General features: G+C 48.0%; 1 protein-coding gene across 1 annotated transcript in view; it reads right to left on the bottom strand.

Moving 5' to 3' along the window:
- Positions 1–244: 244 nt before the first annotated feature.
- The window catches only part of PLXNA4 (plexin A4), an 820,970-nt gene continuing 797,135 nt past the window's right edge, over positions 245–24,079 (bottom strand). Inside the window, exons 30-31 of the mRNA XM_084809045.1 lie at positions 4,163–4,313; positions 245–1,624 (exon numbers count right to left, since the gene is read on the bottom strand). Of these exons, the coding sequence (XP_084665171.1) occupies positions 1,529–1,624; positions 4,163–4,313 (247 nt within the window). The 3' untranslated portion in view covers positions 245–1,528. The remainder of the gene's footprint in view (positions 1,625–4,162; positions 4,314–24,079) is intronic.

The raw sequence follows: 24,079 nt of genomic DNA, 5'->3' as shown, positions 1-24,079 counted from the left end.
GGCCATGGGAAACCCAGAAGTAGGACAAGAGTGCAATAGCACCCTCCCACTGCCTCTATCATGATGACTAGTAGCCATTGCTAGCCTTTTCCTCCAGGAATTTGTCTAATCCTCTTTTAAAGCCAAACAAATTAGAGGCCATCGCTACCATCTTCTGAGAAATTCCATAGTTCAACTATGTGCTGTGTGATTGTGCCCAGTTTGAATCAATGAACTTAGCAAAATAAATGAATAAGCTGAAGTACCCAGTTGCAGTGGCCATTTTATGGGGAAATGCATACTTCAGGATACACTGTACTTGCCAGTAATCTAAACAATAAACTCTTCTTCCTACTGCCCTTGAACATCCATTAGCTCTGCTGTTCCAGATGAGGAAGGAATATGAGGGCTTGGGAGGTGCCTTCTCTTCTTAGTAACCCCCTCTATCCAATCCCAAGTTGGGGGCTCTATCTTCTTTCTACTTCTGGTTCCCATTTCTGGTTTTATACCTGTGTTGCATCTCTAGATTTCTAGATGCTGTTCTCTATGGTTCATACGTAGGTTAGCCTGAAAGTTAACCGAAGATGAAGTTTGGGATCTTCAAAAAGAGAATGTAAGGAGAGAGGTCACTTCCAGTTACACTTTAGTTAGAGACTCCGTCACCTCCCAAAGTGCAGCTGTGCTGGTTCAAGGAGGGATGGATGTCCTCACTTATTGTGGAAAAGGGTCTAAACAGCTTTCTCAGAGTGAATGGAGATGAAACAGGTATGGCTGCGGTTCAAGAAAGGCGTGTGCTTGGGTGGGTGGTTATACAGTCAATGGGCACAGACAGAAGATGACAATGATCCATGAAAGAAAAGAAAAGAGTTAAATCTACAAAAATTAGGGATAGGGGAAAGGGTGGTCTTTCTCCCTTCTCCACCCAGTCCCAAGAGAGCAGCTGACGGCACGGATACTTCACAGGGTAAGCGGACCCCTCTGCCATGACAGTCCCATGGGGGGAGCCACTGGATCCTTCCCTCTAGGGTGAAGACTCGGGAGGGGCAGCACTGTTGGGTGGGGAAAAGAGCCAAGTTCATTCCCACTCCATCAGGATTCTTGGAGGCAAGTCCTGCCTTGGCGTAGCTCCCAAATAACACTGAGTTTGTTTCTGCTCCAGGGCTCTGAGCCCAAGGAGTGCCATTAAAGCAGCATGATGGAGGCGAGCTGGAATGGCTCCCTCTGTCAGTTAACGGATGATAAGACGATATGCTCCGGGTGAAGGCAGAAGGGGAATCTGTGGACGAGGGAGCTCCACCTAAATGGCTCCCACGTTTGGGATTCCTCTATGGAGACGTCCCTCAAATCCTTGAGGGCTAGTTGCTTGGCATCCATAGGTTCAGCAGGCGAGCCTTAGAGGAGCCAAGAGCTGTTCAGGTGATTCTGCTTGACAGCCAATCAGAAACTTGCACTTGGTAAAGAGGATGTTCTTGACTGAGGCACGGCTTGGTTTTGTTTTTGTTTGTTTGTTTTTAAATCCCTCCCAGGGAGTCCCCTGGTAGGGCAGTTCTCAGCTGTCTATGCTCATGAGGGTTATAACTTGTTCAAGTTTGTAGGCCAGTTTCTGCTTGCCAGCCTGGTCATCTTGATCGAGGGCACCAAGGATCTGTGTAAGGGAAGACAGCGGGCAGGGAAAAGGCATTATCGAATTGTCTGGTCACGTCAAACAATAAGGACAATCATTCATCTTGGAAACAGAAGAGCATCCATGACTGACTTAGCCTGGACATTACTATGACAGATGTTTAATACCATAGGCCAGGGGTGTTGAACGTCAGGACCATGTGCTAAATCTGGCCCATCCGGGGTCCTAATCTGGCTCGCTCTGGTTCCCCTCCCCCTGATGCCATCTCCTTTCCCCAGACCGCTGGGTGTTTGGTGGTCTCCTGGCTTTTTGCACACTTGTTCCCCATTCCAAAAGCTTGAAATGCTTCTCTTAAGGCTTAGTAACTGGCATTAAGACTTTAAACCAAAATATGCTGGTATTTTTTGGCCCCACCCACCACTGGAATGCAGCCCCCAAGAGTGTCTCCAAAAACGGAATTTGAGACTTGTGCTGAAAGAGGTTCGACTACCCTGCTGTAAGCTCTGGTCCATTGGGCACACCTAATGGAGCTGGGGTGATGTACACATATCCCTTTCATAAGAGGTGAAATCCTGTCCATCAGGTCTTTGATGGGGAAAGAGGAGCATATATGTTTGTATTTGGGATGGGCAAATCCCTCAATGTCCAGCCTGGGGGGGGGGTCCGCCAGAGGGCAATTCGGAACATTTGGGCCCCCGCGGATTTCTCCAGAGCCCTTCCGCATCTGCCAGACTTGTCAGAGTGGCCCTCCAGCTTTCTAAAAGACACGATAGGAAAACTGCTGGAAAATTACAGCCATAAATTGCATATTTTACACCTTGTGAGGGTGTAAAGCATTTACTTTTACACACATTGCAGCTGTTTACAGCTGTATTTATGTAAAAGTCAGTGCTTTAGGGCTGCAAATGGTGTGCAATAAACCATTTACGGCTGTAATTTTCCTGTGATAAGCTAATTGCAGCCACCATTAGCATATCATATTTTTTAGAAAGCTAGAGACCTGCCCTGTGGAACTCTTCCAGACACAGAGGTGAGAGTGACCAGTCCACTGAGAATTCTGGAGGTCGGATTCTTTGGAATCTGGCCTCATTTGAATCTGCAACGGCTTTCTCCAACATCCCTAGTTTGTGTGTGTGTATGTGTGTGGGGGGGATGTTGAATCAGTGGAGCTACATGATGCACAGTCCTGGGTGTTGGATCGGTATGAAGAAATCACATGCACGGCGTCCGTTTGCACATGCAATGTCATGTCCAGCCAGAGTTATGTGTGCAGAAGCCTACTGTGCTAGCTGGATTCAGGTAACTCCACATTAGGTGTTGTAAGCAACAGAGTGCTGGTTATTGCCCAGTAGGTTTACAATAAGTACTGTGGGTACCAAGCTGAATGAAAATGGGGCGGGGGTGGGATTGAAATTCCGGACCAAGAAAAGCAAAAGCTCTGTGACCTCTACATATTTTGGAAACTAAGCAAATTTGTGTCATTCCTGTTATTTTCTTTTCCTGCCAGTTTTCATAGTTTGCATGAAACTAAGAATTGATTCTTCTGTGCCTAGTGAAGGAAACATGCAGAGCACTGAGGCCTTCTCCCCACTAGGGATGGCCATGGCTGGGAAATCTGGCCCTTTTGGAGCTAACTGAATTTCCCCAAAGCCCTGGCTCAACTTGCATTTAAATTGCCATTTACTCAAATTGTGAAACTGTGGCCATAACATGTTTAATGATGATTTAAAACACCCCCCCCCCAATCTGAAAATCTGTGAGCTGGTCTGACTCAATACTGATCATTTGGGTTGACTTGCAGGTAAGCGAACTGGAGTTCGGGGGGCTGAACTGCTGAAAGCTTGGCAAACCTCACTCCCCAGATGGTTTCCTCCAACTTCCCTACTCCCCATGCACCCACTTACCAATAGAGATGTACGGAAGTCACTTACCTTTCCGCAGATTATGTTGATGGTGGTGGGGGAGGCGTTCCGTCCCTCCCCCTGGAATCCTCGATGGGGGGGGAGGTGATCCATTCCTCCCCCCTGGAATCCTTCATGGCCAGCTGTGCTCTGCGGCAGCTCCATGGAGCAGCCAGCCAGGCCCAGCCAGGCCAGAGCTGTCCGCAGCCGGATTTCCGGCCGCGGAGGGCTCTGGGTAAAAACAACAACAAAAAACCGCGTACGCAAATGGTGGCAGCTACGGCCGCCACCATTTGCGTTCCTTATTTTTGGCCGTCTTAGTCTACGTAAATATTTACAGCATGTCCCCCACCCCTGCTATATGGCCAGGAGCCAAGCGTTTCCATACCCCTTCCAAGAACCAAAGGCCCACTGACAGACCTGGGAGCATTAGACATAGAAATGACTTACTAGAGTTCATGTATGAAATAAAAATGGGACACATATCATTACAATGAGAAAGTGGCCTTCAGGCTAGAATGTCAAAGTGGCCCTTGGGCTAGAATAGGTTGCCTTTGGACTTTATTCATGCATGGGCCATGCCAAAAGCCTAAATGTTCCTGGAGCCAGAGCAGTGGTCACTGTGATCTTTGTCTTCTTCACCCCTGGCCATACTCACCTCTTCACTGTACTTGCCCACATAGGAGTAGATCTCCGAGAGTGCGCTCATCGTGTTGAATTCATTCATGTGCATGCGGGACTGCTCTGCCAGGTAAGCGTTCATATCTTGGTCACTGATAGCTGGCATCTTGCCGATATCTGAGTAGTACCTGGTGGGGATCAGAAATGCCGTTGAATGCAGTGCCAGAGTGAAACCTACTAGCAAGCTCAAGACCGAAAATATCCAATTGGTAGGGGCTAGACTTGGCCTTTTCAGCAGTGGGTCCACCATTATGGAATTCACTTCCCATTCCCAAGGAGTTGTGCCAAACCCCTCCATTGCAGTTTTGAGGTGAGTTCTGAGAACCTTCTTGTTTTGGAAGCCTTTTAAGTGTCTTGTTTTATTAGACACCTATTTTAAAGGACTGTTGTTTCTATTGTACTGTTTGCTATATGCATGCATTTGTTTGATTAATCATCATCATCAATGTTCTTCATTAGGGATGTCCATCATTGTGAAAACTGGCCCTTTTGGGCCTTGATGGACTCCTGCTGCCCAGCTGACTTGGCTCACATTTGTGGGCTGAGCTGCAAGTTTTTCCCAAAATCTGGGAACTTTTTCCACATATTTTATGTGCCCAAACAGACATTTGCGCAATTTATAGCTGCAATTTGTGCAAACATCTGTTTGCGCCAATTAAAATAAACAAAACAGAAAATCTGTGAACTGTCCCAACTTAATGCAGATCAAGTCAGGCCATTCTATGAAAAATGGACCAAAGTTTGGGGGGCCAAGCTGAAGGAAGCTTGTCCAGCTCCAGCCACAAAATGGATTTCTCCAACATCCCTGCTCTTCATCCCCAAGGGATTATAAAGTGGTATAGATAAAATTCTGAAAAGATTCATACATTATAGTTATAAAAATTCCAAGGTAAAAGATATAAAATGATCACTCAACCAGTAAACAAAGGAACAAAATGATTTAAAAAAAAAAGAACATTACAATTTAAAATGCCTGGGCACATATTGCAGGCTTCTAAGAAGGACTTGAAAACATATTATTTTACTCTAGTCTTCTTCTAATATAATTGCTTTCTTTTCTTTTTGCTGTTTTTATTGTGGATTTTGTTGTTGGCTTTATTACTGATGTTATTGTTGTTTTTATTGCTGGTTTTATTGTATTTTTACAGTTTTTACTGTGTTTGTATCATTCTTAATATCATACTGGTTTTGTGTATTTTATTGCTGTATCCACCTTGGGAGGGCTTCTGCCCTGAAAGGTGGCCAAGGATTTTTTTTAATTAAAAAAATAAAAATAAAACAAATGCTATAACCTCGGGGGGGGGGGTCCAAGCAGGCATTCCCCCCCCCTGCCACTGTGGAAAGCTCCACTATGGCCCCTCCTCTGAGATTGCTATTTTGGCCTCAGAAGAGGGTTGAGGCAGGAGAAAAGGGGGTGGGATGGTGGGGGGGGAGGAGAAGGAAGAGGAGAGAGATGGATTTGCTGGATACACAACTTTTCATTGCCTGTTCCTGCCTGCCCCAAGGTAAGTCAGCTAGACAGGCCGAGGGCTGTTTTTTTAAGGTGGGACAAGAAGCGAACCCTGTCATTCCACCTGCCTTACCTGCACAGGTTTGGATGGGTGAAGGGCTCTGATCTCAGAGCCCTGCATCTACAGACCAGCAATCCTGTTAGATTGCGCTCGAAATGGTATTGATGCCATTTTAACATTGTAAGCCACATGCTGAAGGCTTGTTGTTTAAGAAAAGATGGGTATAAGTACCTAAATATAAAATATGATCTGAAATGAAATGAAAGAAGGGAAGACCGTCTTCTTCGTGGAACATACATCTGCCCCCCCCCCCACTTCTCAGATGTTATTATGAGAAATCCCAAATCTTGTGACCACAAATTCTGAACAAACATTAGGAGAAAAATGAGAAAACGGAGCAGGCCTGCACACTGTGAATTCAAGTAGAATTTTTGTTTCTCTTTTGCATTTGTTTTTAGTTGTTGTTGCCAACTGCTGCTTTCTGCTGTGATGAGTCATGGGGAATGCGCTGGATATCTGTCTGTCTGTCTGTCTCACATGCACTCCTTTTTCAGAATGCAAATTTACACTTGTCCCCCCGCCCTTCCCAGAAACCCTAAAACAAGACTAGTAATGCCACTGGTAATTATTGCGCATGAATGCAGGAAGAGCTCCAGATTTTTACAGGCCTCTGGGCAGAAGACCATCAAGGCAGTTTGTAACTCTCCCCTCCTGATAGTCTCTCCTCCCTCCCATTTTGCAACAGGTACCCCTCAACCGGAACATGGCAATTACAAGGGATGGATGCTAATCAGACCTTCCGACCATTAGCTATTTAGTTCAAATCAAGACATGAAATCCCCCCCAAACACACACACACATGCACAATTTGTTGACCCTGCCACACCCACACACCAGAGGCGCCACAATGCTGCAATGATAGTAGAAGCCACGACAGGGCATAGACCAGGGGTGCAGAATCCGTGACCTGTGGGCTTAATCTGGCCCACTAGTTGGAGGAATCCCTCAGGGGAATCCCCATGGTTATCTCTCACACTGGAAAGTACAGTGGAGATTCCCCGGTGTGCCACTCTCCCTGCCATTGGGACCTCCTCCTTGCTGCACTTTGGGCTCCAGCAACCTTGGTGACCCTGAGCTTGACCACCCACCTGCCATGTCTAGATTGGGCTATGGCCGCCTATAGCCCTGGCCTGGCCCTGGCACAACCCTGATGTAGGACGGGCCTTGGCTCAGAGGTAGAGCACCTGCTTTGTGTGCGGAAGGTGCCAGGTTCAGTCCCCAGCATCTCCGGGTAGACTGGAAATACTCCTGCCTGAAACCCTGGAGAGCTGCTGCCAATCAGTGTGGACAATACTGGGCTAGATGGACCCATGGTCTAACTCAGTGTAAGGCAGCTTCCTACGTTCCTATGCAGTGCCCGAGGCACTGTCTCTTTAAGGAAGTTGCTATTTTGGATGCCCCCCCCCCCCGAATGTGGCAGGCCTTAGAGGACAGGATTTGCGGAAGGTAATCAGTCACTGTCACCAGCAGCTGTGCTCTGCTGTCAACTGGTTAATTAGGCTCCGTCATTTACATTTTTAATTTCTTCCACTTGACATTTTGCGCGCACACACAGACACGCACAGGCACACATGTACAGAAAGCCCCTCTCGCCAACGCCATCCGCAGTCTTATAATTAGGGAGACAGCAAGGATTAGGGAGCCAAAATAGCTGACAGGTGCCTTGTTGATGGTGCCGAAGCCACCTGCTGCGTTCAGCAGCCAGCTCTCCTGGGGCGGAAATGGGGGATGCTGGCATTGCAGAGCGGGAGGATGCAGGCAAGGCGAGAAGTGCCTGTTTAATGCCGGCTGCTGCCACCCAAAAAGGCTACAGGCTGCAGGAAAGCCAGCTATGGGGTACCTCCTCCAGCTGATTGAAATGTGTACCTATCACCGGCTCTTTATGGAATCACAGAGTTAAAAGCATTCATGCACCACAGGATAACATCTGAAATGGCGTTTTAATGTCAGGCCATTAGTATACCTAGCTGAGGAGTGTTGTCTGGTGCTCTCTGGGGTCTCAAACAGAGATCCTTCCCAGCCCTGCTACTGGAGAACCTTTTAGCTAGAAATGACAGCCTGAGGTCTTTTGCAGGTCCAACATGTGCTCTAAGCAATGAACTATGGTCCCTCCCTGAATACCCAAAGTGACTCTAGAGAAGAGGTGGCCACACACTTTCAGACTAGGGCTGTGTGCAAACGGCCTCTTCAAATTCTCCACCTGACTTGTGGGCAAAGAAATTTGAGAGACAATTTCACCAAATTTCTCCAGGGGGAGGAGAAATTCTCCACAGTTTCTCCCAGGCGGGGCTCCCCATTGGCAGGGCTTGTAGTACAGCTTCTTTCTTTTTTGGTCAGGGTTCTGGGGGTTTTCGTGCTGCAACAGCATCAACCGTCTTGGCAGGCAGGCCCCCGGTATGCATCCTCTGCAATGCAGGTGGGGGCAGTGTGGTGTCTAGCTCCAGGGATGAGGTGGAGTTAGTGCTCTGCCAAAATCTGCCCTCCATTTCCTGAAAGTTTCCTCCCGCTGTGAAAGAGGCTTCCGTTGTTCTGCCTCATTCATGATGTTTTATAAGGTATTTTTGTGGTGTTTTTCAGCTTACCTAATCACACCTAGCCTCCCAGGCTGCCTGAACATCCTGATCTGAAAAAGCCCTATGGGAGGAGTTACCTCATGTTACCTTAAGCTGGGCTTTAATTGAAGTGTGGGAAGCTAAGGACGCTGAAGCCAGCCAGAGAGATGATTGTACAATGCAAACCGGGACACTTATCCTCACTCCTTGGCCACCTCCTAAGTAAGGGAAGCCCGAGAAACCCAACCACAACCCATGAGAATTTCTCCAAAATTTCTTCACCATTGAATTTCTTCTCGAAAGCAATTTCTCTTCTATCAAACTGAATGAGAATGGTCAAAAAAATGTGGGAGAAATTTTTGGCACAGCATTATTTCAGACCCACCAAGCCCCTGACAACAGACTTTCACAGACTCCTCCCCTAGGAGATAATATCTAAAGGACCTTGAGAACATGCTTCCTTGGAAACCTAGGGGAAAGGCGACTGCAGACCCTTTCCAAATTGCCACAATCCAGCACTGGATAAGTACACCTGTTACTGGAATGGATTTCAAGGACGCATTGTGGTGCACTGCCAGGAGGGCTGTCAACAGACAATCTCATGGGCCAGAGTGTGGAAAGATGAACATAGTCCTCTTTATAGAAGGGGTTCAGAACTTCAGGGCTGGGGGCCAGATCTGGCCCACTCAGGGGATACATCCAGCCCACACAGGGGCCAAATCTGGCCTGCCCAGGGTTCCCCCAATTAGGGATGTACGAAATGACTTACCTGTTTCGTTTTGTGACATCCACGGGGGGGGGGGGAGGCTCTCCATCCCTCCCCCTGAAATCCTTGCTGGCCGGCTCTGCTCTGCAGCGACTCCGCGGAGCCGCCAGCCAGGGCCGCCCTCAGCGACATTCGGCCGCTGCTGGGCTGCGCAGGGACGCAAATGGCAGCCCCCATAGCTGCCGCCATTTGCATTCCCTTTTTTTTCCCAATGATAGGTTACGTAAATATTTATGTAGCCTATCACAGGAAAAATCATCCCTGCGTTAGCCATGATAGGCTATATAAGTATTTATGTAGCCTATCACAGGAAAAATCGTGAGGCGAATGGCGACCGCCGATGCGGCCACCATTCGCAAAGCAGCATGAACGGCACCAGGTAGGTGCTCTGTTTCGCGTGTCTTTCGCGGGGTGGTGGGGCGGGGGGGCTTCGTTCCACCACGGATTTTGGGGGGCCAAATGCACTGGCATTTGGCCTCACTGAGATCCATGGCGGAATTCTCCACCTTTCCTGCCCCCGATGGCCATGCCTCCTTCTCTGGCCCCATCCCATTTTCCCCCAACCACCAATCATTTGGGGGTTCCCCAGCTTTTGTGCAGGTTTCTCCCTATTCTAAAACATTGGAATGCATCTCCTAAGGCTTTAGTTACCAACAGTGACAGCTTTGAGCTAAAACATACCAGCATTTTTGGCCACACCCCTTTTGCATCTGGGCCAGTCCTCTTTTGCCTTTGGCCCACCACTGGAACACAGTACCCAAGAGCTTCTCTGGAATGGAATTTGGTCCACAGAGTGATAGGGGCTCCGCACCTCTGCTTTCAACGTCACCTTCCCATTGGTAGCAGCACGGCTCTCAGTCTAAAGTAGAATTCTCTCAACTTTCATCTCCTGCCAGGACTGCTGGCCAACATTACCTCTGGCTTGCCATGCCAACAGATAGAACCAGCTCAATTTGCCTAATCAGACCACAAACTGTCCTGACACTCTTGGAGAAGCATCATGGTTGATGCCCATAAATACTGAAACAGGCCTGGGCATGTTGCAGAAATGAAAATCCTCTGCTTAGCCCGACATGTGTGCCAGGTGGCACCTCAGGGACAGCAGCTGAGTAAAGCATAGCTGGGATGGCAGGCACCAGCAAAGTGATGGAACATCCTTTTGAGATTAGTCCCAGTTTCCTCTGAGCTTTCTAAAGTTGCCCAGCTAGGCTGCTCATCCAGCTGATAAATGGGGGAACATTCGTTTGTCGCATGTAAAAAATTGAGCCCAGGAACAGCTGGTGTGGGGTTCTAGGCAACAGGGTGGTTGATTTATAGTTCCCAGAAGGAGCCCATGGAAAAGACATTCATGCTCACCATCCTACTGAGCTGAACAGAGGAACTAACGCTTGCATTACACCCATTTAAAAATGAATAACACCTTGACAGGGGAAGAAGTGGTGGTGTACTGCCATAACTGAGTCTGGATTAGGGATGAAGGAGGAATTTGTCTTGTTCTCATTTTAACGTGAACCGATATACCAGATATCGTTATTCTTCAAAATTCTTACTTCTCTGAATTTTGCAATGGAGTTCTCCGATCCAGAAATGCACACAAAAATGCTTATGTTAGGGGAAATAACTTTCTCACATGCATTTTAGGAGGAAAAATGCTTTCAAAAGTGTATAAGTGCAAACAATCACATTTTTTGTTTGTTTGAAGAGCTGCATCACAACTTTCTAAGTTGTGGGGCCACCTGTCCTCCCTAGCAAGCCACCAGTGTGCACAACAATGGCAGCTCAGGCTCTTCCAGGTCGGTGATGTTAGGGATGTCACGGGTGCCCGACTGGGTCTGGGAATCCATCGGGCCCCCTCTGCCCATGACCCCCATACTGCGCCCACTGAGAGGCTGTCCTTGCGCACCACCTGCTCACGTCCACTCGTGCCCGCTCATGCCCCCCAGACTCACTGCAATCCCGTCCCGTGAGTGCCTGCCATTTTCCTGCCTTTGATTTCTACATAAAAAAGGAAGCTAAAAAATGTGCATATTTAAATATGAGCAGTTTGGGGCCGGGAAAGCTTAAAAAGTGCAATGTTAGCGGTATAATCCTGTTAATATTGCCATTATTACACTTTCCCAGCCCCAAACTGTGCATATTTAAATACGTGCATTTTTTTAGCTTCCTTTTTTATGTAGATTTCAAAGGCAGGAAAATTGCGGGTGCTCACTGGACAGGATCGCGGTGAGCCTGAGCAACTCGCCAAGCTCGTGGGCAGCCCGAGCACAGGTCTGTGTGTGTGTGCGGATGGGTACACCACTTCAGCAGGCGCCTGGAGAAGCCGAGCTGGGGGTGAGTTCTCACATTCCTAGGTAATGTTGTGTACTTGGCAGCTGTAAAGGGGTCATCTACGCAACATAACAGGTGTAAATAGGGATGGGTGGATTCCCTACCTTCTGGTCTGTGGGGAATCCGCCCGCAGGGGGGAGGCGATCCATTCCTCCCCCCGGAATCTTCTTTGGCCGGCTCTGCTCTGTGGCAATTCCGCAGAGCAGCTGGCCAGCTCCAAAGCGCCAGCTCATTGGAGTCCGTGGTGGAATTCTCTGCCATCCCTAGGTGTAAATGGTCCATTCACACCTGTAATGTTGCCTAGATGGCCCCATTACCGTTGCCAAGTACACAAATTACCTACCTGAAAGTGCCTGAGCTGCCATGGTTGTGCAGAATGGTGGCTTGCTAGGGAGGATGGACAGCTACCGGGCACTCGCTGAGCCATGGGGTACTTGCCAAGTGGATCTGCGAGTGCTTTGCTGTGCAGTGAGTGGGGTCCAGGAAGGTGGGAGAAGGGGAATCTGTTGGGCTCCACCCCCCACCCCTCCGCAGACTCTCACAACATCCCTATGGGAGAACCAAGGATGCTCAAACTTGCTGAAATTCTCTGAACTTTACTTCAAAGCTCAATTTGGCTCACTTCTGTTCTTGATTGTGACCTGTTTTGGGTTTGTTCAAGCAGAAGATGATGTGCATTTTGAGACAGTCGTGCATTTTTCAAGTACGCATTTTGCAAATGCAAGTTTGGAAATATACGAACATTTTCAGAGCATAAGTGCCCCTCTTCGTGTTCACACCCAGGATTGTGAATGGTGCCTTTTCAAGTGATTTGCCAACGGAAATGAAACTCTCATACATCCCTAGTGGAAATGTAGTAAGTTCTCACTGAAAAGCAAACTGAACAAAATTCTTTCCCATCCCTAGCCTCTATCTCCTGTCTGTATTTCCTAGACCCTATGGTCTGCCCTGGTTTCCTGCTTATTCTCAATCCCACCCTGCACTAACCAACCAAGAGCTTTGGGGTGGGGGTGGAATATGCCAGATATTCAGTCCCACGGGGCCAGCTACCCCATCCAGCCCCCGGGTGCAAATGCTTATCAATCCGCAGTGCAGGCTAGGAGGCATTCAGAGTGCTAGAGGTGGATACTTGCTGAGGGGTGCTGCACGTTCATCTGTCTTGCCATCACCATCCCCTCAGCCTCTCGCCTCAGCACCTCCCTCCTGTCACAACCCCGGCACTCTTGCATGGCTGGGGGGCAGCCAGACAGAGGCAGCCCTTGTGAAGCTCCCCAGACATCAAGCTTGAATGCCGTCCAGGACAGAGTGACAGTTTAATTTGCAGAGCGCTGGCTTATGGTGCCTGTTCATGTCGGAGGCTCCAAGACACTTCTGTTACTCCAGACCTGGCATGCCTTTGTGGAGAGGAAGGGTTGGGGACAGAAGGTGGATCTGACAGATTCAGTGTCTGCTTTTGTCTAATTGACTCTTCTTGCTGCTCTCTGAGGCACAGTGACTCTGGGAAGCCACAGCCAAATCGCTCCAGTCAACTATGCTGCTGCATATCCACTTGTAATACCATTGGCATCCTCAAGGAGGCAGGAAAAAATCCGGTTGAACCCCTACTCTCTGGGGCCAAACACACTTCGGCATTGACTTCCCTTCTCTCAAAGGCCTTTTCTCCCTTCTCCCTGCTGCTCTGATGCCTCTACAGCCTCCGAGAAAAGGGAGGGAGATGCAGAAACCTGCTTGGCTCAAGAGCGTTCAATCTGGATGCAAACCTCAGCTAAGCAACAGGCTCAGTGGGTGAACTCACACGTGCTATTGCCAACCTTTGATCACATCAATCAGCTTCAAAGGACTTAGAATCATAGAATCATAGAATCATAGAATAGTAGGGTTGGAAGGGGCCTACAAGGCCATCGAGTCCAACCCCCTGCTCAATGCAGGAATCCAAGTCAGAGCAATTGAGCAAATGAGGATGGTCTATTATCCATACTACAGGACTCAATTTAAACCTGGTGTATGTGCATGGCGTTTGCACGCACACACACACATGTATATGATGCTTAGCTTCACCTTAAAACAGGCCACTACACATGCATCATTAGCATGCCTGTGGCTTAGGCCACAGATCTCTGATGCTCTTAAGTCACACACCCACAGGAATATGCCTTATACCATCTCAGACTATTGGGTCTAGGGATGTCCTTCGCCAAGAAATCCGGCCCTTTTGGGGGCTTGCTGGATTTCTGCAGTGCCCTGAGCTTGCCTTGCATTTGCAAGCCAAAGCTGCAACTTTCCCCCAAATCTGGGAACTTTTTTTTTTTTAATTATTATTGTTGTTGTTTTTGTAAATAGAAATGTGTGCAACTTGCAGCAGCAATTCATGTAATTTGCACCAATTATGGCTGTAATTTGCATAATCTGCACAAATTTAGGTCATGAATTATGCAAATTTAGGCCACCATTCACACAAATTATGAGTGGGGTTTGCACGAATTATGCAAATTATATCAAAATTTGTGCAAATTTCTATTTATAAAACTTTTTAAAAGCAGAAAGAAAATCTGCAAGCTGGCCCAACTCAATGCAGATCGAGTTGAGCCAACTCACAGGGAAATGAGTCGAAGTCTGGGGTGGAGGGTTTGCTGATTAAAGCTCAGTGACCTCCAACCCCCAGGTGGATTCCTCAGACATCCCTAATTGGGTCATCTGGCTTAGTATTGCTTGAGCTGTCTGGCAGTGGCTGTCTGGGGTTCCAGACAGGAGCCTTTCTAAGCTTTCCCAGGAGATGCCACAGATTGAACATGAGACCTTTTCTGTGCAAAGTATGTGCTCTACCATATGTGCCCTACCACTGAGCCCCAGTCCTTCCACTCAAACAAGGGAAGCAAGACCAGAACCCAAGGTGACCTGCAAGGAAATGAGGAATTTCACAAGGAATGAGTTAAAACTGGTGGCGGGGGGAGAGAGGGAGGGAACTCCAGAAATCATGATTTGGTTTCACTTAACTAGCTTTCCTAATATTATTCTTTACACCATTTAGGGGGTAAGAAAAGGCTGGGCACAACCTTGCTATCCATGACTTAAGCAATATAATTGCCATTTTATCCTGAGGAAGGGGGGATCCCCAAAATCTTAGAGCTTTGGATACTGGGTGGTATAGAAATAAACAAACAAACAAATAATCTTAGGCAGGGGAAAACCCTTTCTGACATCAGTGACACCATAAAGGCTTGACTTCTTCCGAAACTGCTTTGTGCAGGAGACGTTCCAGGAGGCTGTGGGCCAGCAGCGGTGGGAGGTCCCGCCTTGATTTTATTTCCTCTCCACAGTCATTTGCCAGTTCATCAGAAGACGAAAGAGCAACTTCATTAACCATCATCTCATTTCAGTTCTGCAGTCTTCTAGGGCAGTCCACCTTTTAGTTATGGCATGGAGCTAATTGTCTTCTGGAGGACTTTCGCTGTTGCTGTTGGTGGTGGTTGAAAAGCATGCTCATTAATAATCATTTAGCATATGAAAAGCTTGAAATGAGTCCATGTGTTGCAGACAGCAGATGCAATTACAGGAATGACATAATTATGCAACAGCTTCCACCACTCAGGTGCAGAGGGGCACAGAACTCCATTTGGCATTGGAGGCTCATGGGAGATATTCCATCAGAGATGCAGGAGGTCCTCCTTTTTGACACACTATGGCAGCAAGTACCTGGACGTGCCAATGTGATATTGGGTCATTCCATTGATTGGTGTTAAGAACATAAGAACGTAAGAAGGGCCATGCTGGATCAGACAAAGGGTCCATCTAGTCCAGCATTCTCTTCACATACTGGCCAACCTGCTGTCAACCAGGAACCCACAAGCAGGACATGAGTGCAACTGCACCCTCTCACCCATGTTCCACATAAACTGGTGTACATAGGCTCACTGCCTCTGGTACTGGAAGCTCATGTGGCCCAACAGAAGGCAGGAGATGATAACTACTTTGGTTGGTTATGTCTCTATCAAACCAGACTGGATTGACTTCAGACAGAAGAACCTTAGGTTCAAGGCAAAAGAATAGCAACAGCTAATTGGAGTAATTAAATATTCCCCAGCAGATGGCTCCAAGTTCAGATAAAATGGAAGTCACTTCAGTTCCCCAGATTAAGAGAACTCACGTTCTAGATTTATATATATATATTATATATATATATATATACACACACACATACACACAGAGAGAGAGAGAGGGGGGGGGATAGAGAGAGAGTGCTCACCATGCCTTGCCTGTCACTAGTCAAGGCTAGTACACTTGCAAAAGGTATGGTGGGGGTATGCTCCACAAGCAGGTGTCTGCTGTGTATCAAATGTGGGATGCCTGGACTTTTATTCCTACTACTTTCTCCCTTGTTCCAAGCAAGTGTAAGAAGATAGCTTTCTCCAAAAGTTTTCTGCTCCAAGAATGCATTGTTCTTTTCACTGTAACCATTCATTCCATTTTGTTCAGTGCCCCCTCTATCTCTATTACGCCCCTCTCCTCTAGCACAGCAGTCCCCAACTTTTGGCACCAGGGACCAGTCCCGTGGAAGAAAATTTTTCCACAGACCGGGGGGTGGTGGTGGTTCCGCTGGCGGACTTCCTGCTGCTGGGACGCAAATGGCGTCCCCGTAGCGGACGCCATTTGCGTCCCTATTCTTTACAGTAATTGGCTACGTAAAGATTTATGTAGCCTAGTACTTGAAGAACAGGGACGCAAATGGCATCCGTTACGTGGACGCCATTTGCATCCCAGTGGCCGGAAGTTGGCCAGCGGCTGGAGCTGGCCGGCAGCTCTGAAGACTTGCCACAGTGTGGAGCTGGCCGGGGCTGGTGAGGATTCTGGGGGGGGGGTGGATCACCTTCCCCCCGCGGAGCCCCAAGGACCCAAGGTGAGGGGGTTTTGCACACCCCTGCGGCCTGGTTGCTAGCAGGCCATGGACCGGTACCGGTCCATGGCCTGGGGGTTGGGGACCCCTGCTCTAGCACACCATGCTTTGTTTAGTGCAGCTCTTCAGCCACACATGTTCTTTTCCTTCAAAGCATCTTTCCACAGTGTATGACAGATATCATTGTTTTATTGTTTCTTCTTGTCGTTTATTTGTTGCATTTTTATGTTATTTTCATGATTGTACACTGCTGCCAGGAAAATCAGTAAATAAGTATTGTAAACAAACAATCATTATCTTAGTTCATGGTGGGCAGAAGGTAGGTCTCCAGATGTTTGGACTTCAGCTTCCAGAAGCCCCTGCCAACATGGCCAATGGTCAGGAATGCTGGGAGTTGAAGTCCAAAGTGATCTGGAGATCTACTTTCTGCCCACCCCTGTCTTAGATTATACAAAATCTAATTTTGGATGGATGCTGTATATGCCCATGCTGGAGAGAAGAGGAATCCACAATGGCAAAGTTAAGAAGGCACTTGCAGTCTTCTCTAGAATACAGAAATTGGATTGACCATGCATAGTTGGCAAGCGAGTCTAGAAAATAGGGTTATTTCTTCCTCTGGTTCAAAAGGCAAGAACAAACAACTTTATCATTCCTTTCGGGAGAAGACTTGCCCCCCAGTTTTTGGTTCTCTCTTCCGAGGAGGAGGAACAGGACCGAGTGTCTCTTTAAACAAGAGGCATGGCCAAGTTATTTTAGTACAGGGGCGCACAAATCTTTTAGCTTTGAGGGCCACATTAGGCAGCACCAGGGACCACACATGTGCATATATATACATGTGCGTGCGCACGCGCACGCACACACGGGTTTCTCTTGCTAGTGCTTGGAGATGAGGAAAGGCTTCCTTTGCTAGCACTGGCAAGGGAAACCCCAGGCTGTGCCACCATGATTCTTTCAGCAGCAACTGATGCAGGGGCTCTGGCAGGCTGCCAGAAATGGCTTGGTGGGCCACACTTTTCCCACCTGCACTTTCATATTTGCTTTATTTTCCTGCACATCTTTTTTCTTTTGCTGTCTCCTCCCCATCCTGATGTCCTAACTCCTGGGGGGAGCTAGGCACCAGGTGGTGAGGTACAAGCAAACTTGCCCCCCTCCACCAGCTCTGCTGGCCCTGTAAATAAAGCATAAAGCTACATTGGCTTTATGCAGCAAAAAACGTGATTGGCAGTTTGTGCTTGTTGGTTTTGCGCCCCCTTGCATGCCTTCCTTTTGCGCTGCCCTTGTTGCATGGAAATGTTTCGTTGCATGTGACAAATGCAGTTAGGCTGCACTGATGAAGTTTTAAGGAGTGTTGTGGATTTGGCAGAGTGGAGAAGAACCACAGGTCGGTGGGAGCCCCCTCGCATAGCTCTGCCATGCCAATGCATGCTAATGAGCTGGTCTGCCTCAGAACCTTGGCTCCTCCCAGGGGCTTCTGGATCCCAGCAAAGTCCTGTGAGGGGAGACTGAAAGAGCTGGCCATGTTTAGCCTTGCGAAGAGAAGGCTGAGGGGAGATAGGACAATGCTCTTCAAGTACTTGAAAGGTTGCCACAGAGAGGAAGGCCAGGATCTCTTCTCCATCATCCCAGAGTGCAGGACACGGAACCATGGGCTCAAGTTGCAGGAAGCCAGATTCCGGCTGAACATCAGGAAAAACTTCCTGACTGTTAGAGCAATACGACAATGGAACCCATTCCCTAGGAAGGAGGTGGGCTCTCCCACACTGGAGGCATTCAAGATGAGGCTGGCCGCTGGACAGCCATCTGTCAGGGATGCTCTGACTTGGATTCCTGCATTGAGCAAGGGGTTGGAGTCGATGGTCTTATAGGCCCCTTCCAACTAGGGGTGCACGAAAGTCACTTACCTGGTCTCGCAGCTTGCTTCGCGGTGGGGGGGAGGCGCTTCGCTGCTCCCCCTGAAGTTCAGGCCAGGGGGGGAGGCTTCCCTCCTCGCCCGGCCAAAATTCAGGCCGGGGGGAGGCTTCCCGCCTCGCCCAGCTGAAATACAGGCTGGGGAGAAGCGCCCCGTCTCCCCGGCCGCGAACTTCAAAAGAAAAAAAAAACGCCCCTGTGATAGGCTATGTAGCGATTAACGTAGCCTATCACGGCTAGATCTGCAAAGTCAGCCGTGATAGGCTACGTTAATCGTCACGTAGCCTATCACGGGTGACTTAAAAAAAAAAAAAGCGCGTACGCAAATGGCGGCCCCCATAGGGAGCCGCCATTCCCGTTCCTTATTTGGTCCCTGTAGTCTACGTAAGGATTTACGTAGACTACGGCGAAAATAAGGGCAACGCTATTTGCGTTGTCCTTATTTTCGCCGTAGCCTACGTAAATCTTTACGTAGAGTACAGGGACCAAATAAGGAACGCGAATGGCGGCTCCCTATGGGGGCCGCCATTAGCCGTACGCGCTTTTTTTTTTTTTTTAAGTCACCCGTGATAGGCTACGTGACGATTAACGTAGCCTATCACGGCTGACTTTGCAAATCTAGCCGTGATAGGCTATGTTAATCGTTACGTAGCCTATCACAGGGGCGTTTTTTTTTTAACTTTGCTTGTAATGGCGGCGGCGGCATCCAGTCGAAAGACCGGCTGCCGCCCCCACCCCTGACGAAGACCTGCCGAACTGCCGTCGGGACCCGCCGCCGGGAGGGACATTCATGAAAGGTAAGTCCCATCCCGGGGGGGGTGGGGGGCGGGGGGCGGAGAATTTCTCCCCGAACAACCTTCGGAGGACCAAATGCATTGGCGCTCGGCCCCCCGAAGTTTCGGGGAGAAATTCTCCCCCATCCCTACTTCTAACCCCACTATTCTGTGATTCCATGATTCGTCAAATGCTGCCAAAGCCTTGGGATTTCTAGGCTCAAAGAGACAGCTTCGACATCAGAGCGGCCCACAGAAGTGGGGAACAAGAAAAGTGTCCAGTCCTGTGACTCTATGGCTAATCTGGGCTGTCCTTCAGATGGGTGGAAATTCAGAGCTCTGAAGGGCCAAGGTCATCTTTGGATCTTGGTTTCTCTGATCTTGCTTCAGAGACAGACAACGGGACCTCTGGCACTCACAGGCCCATGAATAAAAGATGGCCAAAGACATACTTGGCCTCCCTAGAACAACTCGGGTTACAAAGTTGTGTATGGAATGACACAAATGTTTCATGGTGGTGGCATGCCAATGAAGAATCAGTTCCCTTGTTCCATGCGAGGAATGGAGAAATCCATCATGTTTGGTTTCTCCCAGTTTTGCATTTTTCCAATCCTAAATTCACCCTGAACTTTGAGGGTTTTTTTTTTTTTCATGTTTGCATGAAAAATTCATATGGATTTTGTGCACCTTTCTTCTAATTCATGCACTTTATGTAATTTTGCCCAATATACACATTTTTGCAAGTAATCTTCCTAAGATAATGCATTTTGATATATTTTTCACTAATATGCACATTTCTCTGTGCCCTTTTCCCATAGATAGATAGATAGATAGATAGATGACAGACAGACAGACAGATGATAGATAGTATGGATTTTTTGATTGGAGAACTCCAACTGCAAAATTCGGATAATTAGGTAAATGCAAAATTAGGTGAGTTCACATTAAAGAGCGAACCGAATAAATTTATCCCCTTTCCCTATTCCACACTACACCTCAGGGCACAATCCTATGACAGCTAGACAGCATCTAGATGGCCATGGGATTTTTCATTTTCTGGGACCCGATCTTGGAGCCAGGGCTCCAAGGTCGGTTCCCAGAAAACTGACTCCACATCCCCTCCCCTGCTGTCTCGTAGGCAGCATGCTTCTTCCCCGCTCTGCAGTCATAAAAGCAGTGTGGACTGGATGAAAAGAGGGCATTCCTGGGAGTGGGGCGTATGGAAGTGCCATTATGACATTCCCTATGTGTTGTCCAGCTTCAGGGCTCTCCCACACTGGAGGCATTCCAGACGAGGCTGGACAGCCATCTGTCAGGGATGCTCTGACTTGGATTCCTCTGACTTGAGCAGGGGGTTGGACTCGATGGCCTTGTAGGCCTCTTCCAACCCTACTATTGTATGATTCTATGATTCTATTATCCCCACCCCACCACTCCAAGGCACCCTGGCTAGGCAGCCAAAATCGGCCGTCTAGCCACAAATGCAGGGCAGCCAGACCATGGAGGAGAATATCTTTTCTGTGCTCTGCCTTCCCTGCATTGGATAGTCAGTCTGAGTTTGGATGTGGCTGACTATCCCCATAGGATTGTGCCCTTAGCTGTATATTATGCCACACAAACCTGCCCATGTATTAAGATCTTCCACAGAGCCCATCCTCCAAGGCAGACCACTGTCAGAGGTGACACAGGTGGCCTTGGCAGTGGTGGAGCCTCGGCTCCAGACATCTCTTGCCAGGAAACTTTGCCTGGCTGGTAAGTTGTCTGCTGTGCTGTCAATTTGTTTTCTTTTGGCAATTGCAATTGGTCTGATCTTCTATGAGATTTCACTTTTGAAGTAAGCCCCTCTGAGAATTCTTTCTGAGATTTGAAGAGGGGGTTACTCAATCTCAATGAATAAGGGTGTAATCCTATGCCAGTTTAGACAGAAAAAGGTCTGGCTGGGGCATGCTGGGAGTTGTAGGATTTTTTTCTGCCTAAACACACATAGGATTGCATCTTGTTTGACTATTTCCAAGTTTAAAGATTTGGATCTGGATTTTAATGAGGCAATTCTGGACATCTGATGTTTGGCTGCAATGCCGAGCAGAGTTAGAGGGCTAGAATCCCATTCACTTCAACAATATGCACGGTTGCAGTCTTTGACCACAGTTAACTCTCTGTAATGTAGGGGTGGACGAAAGTCACTCACCTGTCGTCGAAGGCCGTTCGCGGTGGGGGGGAGCGTTTCGCTGCTCCCCCCGCGAAGTTCAGGCCGAGGGGGGGAGGCTTCCCGCCTCGCCCGGCCGAAATTCAGGCCGGGGAGGAGGCGCCTCGCCTCGCCCAGCCGCGAACGCGAAAGTAAAAAAAACAAAACAAAACACGCCCCCTGATAGGCTACGTGATGATTCACGTAGCCTATCACGGCTAGATCTGCAAAGTCAGCCGTGATAGGCTACGTCAATCGTCACGTAGCCTATCACGGGTGACTTTAAAAAAAAAAAGCACGTACGCGAATGGCGGCCCCCATAGGGAGCCGCCATTCGCGTTCCTTATTTAGTCGCTGTAGTCTACATAAATGTTTACGTAGACTACGGCGAAAATAAGGGCAACGCAAATAGCGTTGCCCTTATTTTCGCCGTAGTCTATGTAAACATTTACGTAGACTACAGCGACCAAATAAGGAACGGGAATGGCGGCTCCCTATGGGGGCCGCCATTATCCGTACTCTCTCTTTTTTTTTTTTAAAGTCACCCGTGATAGGCTACATGACGATTCACGTAGCCTATCACGGCTGACTTTGCAAATCTAGCCGTGATAGGCTACGTGAATCGTCACATAGCCTATCAGGGGGCGTTTTTTTTTTTTTTTCTTTCATAGCAATGGCGGCGGCGGCAGCCGGTCAAAAGTCCGGCTGCCGCTCCCGCCTCGCTCGAACACCCGCCGAACTGCCGGCTGGACCAGCCACCAGGAGGGACATTCGGTGAAGGTAAGTCCTGTCCCAGGGGGGGGTGCGGGGTGCGGGGGGGTGCGGAGGATTTCTCCTCGAAACATGTTCGGGGGGCCGAACACGTTGGCGCTCGGCCCCCTGAAGTTTCGGGGAGAAATTCTCCGCCATCCCTACTGTAATGAGAAGCATTATATTAGGAACTTTACTGGCAAAATATGTTTATGTTAGGCAAAAATGCATACAAAAATGTGCATGAATTAGGAGAAACATACACAAAAATGCTTGAGAATTTTCATGCAAAAATAAATAAATACATCTCAAAGTTCAAGGCAAACCAAACTTAAGACAGGAGATATGCTCAAAGTTTGAGATGAACTGAATTTGAGACTGGAAAAATGAGAAACTGAGACAAATGGGAATTTCCATCCCTAGTTTCATCTAAGAAAGCATGGAAAATGCCATCATTTAGGGCTGACTCATTCATTATTTCTAGATTGGCGGGAATCACAAACTTTGGGCACTCTCCCCGCTGTGAGAAGAAAGTAAAAAGACTAGACCAGACTGTCCATGTTTTGTTGAATGTGTTATCTTCCTGAACCCCCACCCCACCCTGCCTCCCACACCAAAGGATAGGAGATTTTAGGCATGGGGCCAGGAAGAGAAAACATTTAAATAAACATAGTAAAGCAAACTGAGCTACAATGGCTCTCTCCCCATGGCAAAGGGAACCCGTGAGCCTGAGATGTTGAGCCGACTAATGCTTCTCCCCAGAATATTAGACATATAGCATATTCAGTCACTTGTTGCTGAGCATTGCTATCTTGATAGGATATACTTTTCATTTTTTAATGGCCAATCAAACTATTGTGTCTGAGTGGGTTTTTTTTAAAAACTGCATCTTCATTAGGCTCAACTGTTTTCCTTTGTCATCGATTCTGGTGATCGCTGACACAACCCTGCTCTAGAGGCAGACCTACACAGGTTTATTTGTTGGATTTAAAAAGATGCTTTGGCCACCTTTAAGGGTTAAGTAGCAGGAACTGCTCCTCTAGCTTTGTCTGCTACAGTGTCAGCTCTCTGTTTCTTACCTGCATGTAGACAGCACCGTATGCGCCATGTCTGGGCTTTGGCGAACGCATTCACCAGTGGAAGGAGGACAAAGCTGGCAAAAAACTTCTACATTGTAGTCAATATGAAAGGCAATTCTTCTCAGCTGGGCCACCGCTGGGTTCCAATTTGACCAAATAATTATTTTTAGGAGTGGTCAGAGACCTCGGTTTCTGCAAAATGCAGTTTCTAAGCAACCAAGAGGTCTCTCTAGAGCTCCCTTCCTTAATTATGCCCTAGTTTTTTATATCACACCTAAGTTTTTGTTAAAGACTAGAGGGAAACTAGCTCCTTACATGCACTAGGAAACAGGCAGAATTGGCTCACTGAGTTTGCAAACTCAGGCTGCATTCACAAGAACAAAGGCAAACCATATTCGTTACTTGTGGTGTGGTTCTCTAGAATCACATGCCCTTGCTGTGGTCAGTCTAGCAGAATGCTGTGGTCGGCAGGGGGGGCCTGTGGCTCCAATCTCAGTGGGGCAGTGTATCAACTCCAGGTTTCAGTCAGAACCCGTCAGTACTCTAAAGGAGCTGTCTAAAGTGCTTCATCAGTCTATCCAAATTTCTGACTAGGGATGTACGGAATGTGTAAAATCCGCTCCGTCTGTGTTTCGCGGATTGTCTGGCACCTTTCATTCCATCATCTGCCCACAGATGGATGCGAATATGTTTTTTCGTCATGCAGAAAAATACGGAAATAATTACATGACTATTTACGTATGTACTTACGTAAATATTACATAATTTATCTCAGTATGCAACATTTAGTGTATTGTCTCCCATTCCATTCAACATTTCCTCAGCAGAAACTTATGTATTTTTCTACGGAATTATATGCATACATTTCGGGAAAGTAAAAAACTCATCTGAAAGTCCATGGACTCTGCACGGCCTGAGGGGGGCAATCTGCAGTAGATTCCGCAGGTTGGATTCTTAGAAATCTGAGCTCCTTTTAATCCATCTCAGAATTCTCCAGCATTCCTAGTTCTGACTGAAATCCAGAGCAGATACACAGCCCCACTGATGTCAGACCCACCAGCCTCCACTGGTTGTCAGTCCAGGAGGATCAT

This window comes from Heloderma suspectum, chromosome 7 (genome assembly GCF_057233095.1).
Source record: "Heloderma suspectum isolate Gila_16-S chromosome 7, 16-S_ref, whole genome shotgun sequence".
Classification (NCBI taxonomy): Eukaryota; Metazoa; Chordata; class Lepidosauria; order Squamata; family Helodermatidae; genus Heloderma; species Heloderma suspectum.
The sequence above is the reverse complement of the archived record's forward strand: the minus strand, read 5'-3'. Positions and strand labels throughout refer to the sequence as shown.